This window comes from Tupaia chinensis, unplaced genomic scaffold (genome assembly GCF_000334495.1).
Source record: "Tupaia chinensis unplaced genomic scaffold, TupChi_1.0 Scaffold000215_1, whole genome shotgun sequence".
NCBI classification, from domain to species: Eukaryota; Metazoa; Chordata; class Mammalia; order Scandentia; family Tupaiidae; genus Tupaia; species Tupaia belangeri.
Genome location: NW_006159690.1, coordinates 3,948,602 through 3,951,036, shown reverse-complemented (window position 1 = coordinate 3,951,036; position 2,435 = coordinate 3,948,602). Strand labels below are relative to the sequence as shown.

At 54.1% G+C, this 2,435-nt stretch overlaps 1 protein-coding gene across 1 annotated transcript in view; it reads right to left on the bottom strand.

The window, feature by feature from the left end:
- The window catches only part of CACHD1 (cache domain containing 1), a 268,123-nt gene extending 265,694 nt beyond the window's left edge, over positions 1–2,429 (bottom strand). Inside the window, exon 1 of the mRNA XM_006147534.1 lies at positions 2,386–2,429. Within this exon, the coding sequence (XP_006147596.1) occupies positions 2,386–2,391 (6 nt within the window). The 5' untranslated portion in view covers positions 2,392–2,429. The remainder of the gene's footprint in view (positions 1–2,385) is intronic.
- Positions 2,430–2,435: the final 6 nt, after the last annotated feature.

Genomic DNA, 2,435 nt, shown 5'->3' with positions numbered 1-2,435 from the left:
AGCAAGTGGCAGATCAATCTACAGCTCAAGAATGATTTAAATACAGTATGTGTGTCTCGTTTCAAAAAAGAGAGAGAAGCCACTTCACATTTTGCCAGACAAAAACCCTGTCCGCAGGAGGTCGGTTTCCACAATGCGGCTGCAAAGGTGTTAGAAAGAGACCAGTTGGAAGGAGATAAAGGGCCATTTGGGCACAAACCCCCCACGGATCAAGGCTTTTTTTCTAAAGTGTCTCCTTTTCAACAGGGAAGCCTTTTAAAACTACATTTGCTTTGGATCCCTACCTGAATGACAATGTGCTGGGATCCAATTTCACCTTTTGTCAAGGATCGGGTGAGAAACAGTAAAACGGCTGTCAGCATCTCAGAAAAAGCAAGTGCTTAGCTTACACAGGGAAGGGGGAGCCCCTAAGATGCCTTGCCTGGCTCCAGGGATGGGGTGAAGGTGGCAAATGCCTACTAATACTACAAGCAAGTCCAAAACCGCAACACATTCAATCTCCTGTTTTAAAAGAGGCGTTCCTGTGCAAAGGTGCAATCCCACGTATGCTCTGAATCGGAACATGTGCCACTGAAAAGAAAATCCCATGTCTCATCTCCTCCAAGTCACTTCACGCCTCAAAGCTAGGCAATCATTTCGAATAAAAAATGTATATAGAAAAGATGATAACTGAAACTGAACCTAAAAAATGTGTCTACAATGCAGGTGAAATGAAGTATCTTTAAGCCGTATGCATGATTATGCAAACTAAGAACATCCGCGTCTATGGCACTTCAGGGCCAGTGTCTGCAAATAAATGTAAACCACCTTTTAAGCAAATCATTCCTGCCTCACCCTTAAAAAAATTATCCCAGTCATGCATTCTTCGCCACAGTGGGAAAGGTCTGTGGAACCGGCTTTAGGAAATGTGCATCACCTTGGGAGATTTGGGGGGAAGGGAGTGAAAAAGGAGGGGAAAAAAAAGAGAGAAACGTCAGAAACCTGAATCCCAAAGTGACTCAAAACACCTCTCACGGTGGGCGGTGAGAAGGATGGTCCCAGCAGGACCGAAATCAGAAATCTATCCGAGAGCACATTCCTGGAAACTTCGCTCTTTCGAAGACCACACTGCTCAGCACCATTGTTGCTCGAATGTATTAGGGAATCGTGTTATTGGTACGGAAGCGCGTGATAGCTAAGGTCCCCGACTCAGAATGTCACCTCCACGTCTCCTACTCGAGTGGGCCTTTTCCGCCAAGTAGATTAAAATAACGGCGGGACAGGAAGACTCTCCAGGCGGTCGCTGCTCAGCAAGGTTTACGACTGTTGCTTCTTAGTACCATCTTCAGGTTCCTTACTAGCCGCGGGCGTTTTTTCTGTAACCCCCCCCCCTTCCTCTCCTGGGGAGGGCCGACACGGTAAACAATCTGGAGAAATAGGAACTGGATGCACTTGGCTCCCTTTTTCCTCTGCCCAAAAAGGCGAACACATACAAATCCTCCAGCCGACAGCCCACAACCGACAGCAGCAACAGCGAAGGCAACAACAACAAAAAGAGTCCTCCTCCCGGACCAGAGTCGGGAGTCTACCCGGCCAGCCCCTCCCCCAATGCACCCGGCCCGAGAACGTGGAGAAATAGGAACTGGATGCACTTGGCTCCCTTTTTCCTCTGCCCAAAAAGGCGAACACATACAAATCCTCCAGCCGACAGCCCACAACCGACAGCAGCAACAGCGAAGGCAACAACAACAAAAAGAGTCCTCCTCCCGGACCAGAGTCGGGAGTCTACCCGGCCAGCCCCTCCCCCAATGCACCCGGCCCGAGAACGGCAGGCAGCACCCCCCCCGGCGCGCGGGGACACGGGTAGCCCCGGAGCGGCTGCGTACCGTGCGCTGCCTTCCCTCCCGGAGCCCACTAGGGCGCCTGGGCGGAGGGGACTCGAGGGGGTAGACGGTCAAGGAGGTGGATGGGAGCCTCGGAAAATCGTCCGAGCCCGGCAAGGCCGGCCGCCCCGGGATGGGGACACAAAGAGAGAAGGGGAGTTTGCAGGGTGAACACAAGTCTTCGGGGACAGTGTGTGCAAATGAGCCAAGGAGGTGCCAGGAAACGGGGAGTCCTTGCCGAGATAAAGGAGCTGGTGTTGGAGAGGGGGACTGTGCGAGGAAAAGTGGGTTCAGTGCAGAGGGCAGATGCTGGAGAGAAGGGAGAGACGAGTGCGCGGAGGAGGAGTTGGGTGCAGCCCGCGGGTCTGTACAGAAGACGCAGGGGCCCGGCAAGAAGGGGGCTCCGCAGCGAGGGCGGTCGGTGCACGGCCACGGGGACCTGCGACGGCGAATGGCACGCGGCGCCGGGCGAAGGAAGGGCTGTGCGCCCGGCCAGAGCGGGGGCGCCAAGGGGGCCACGTACCTGCATGGTGACGACCCCCAGCTCCTCGGCCGCCAGCCTCCGCATCTGAC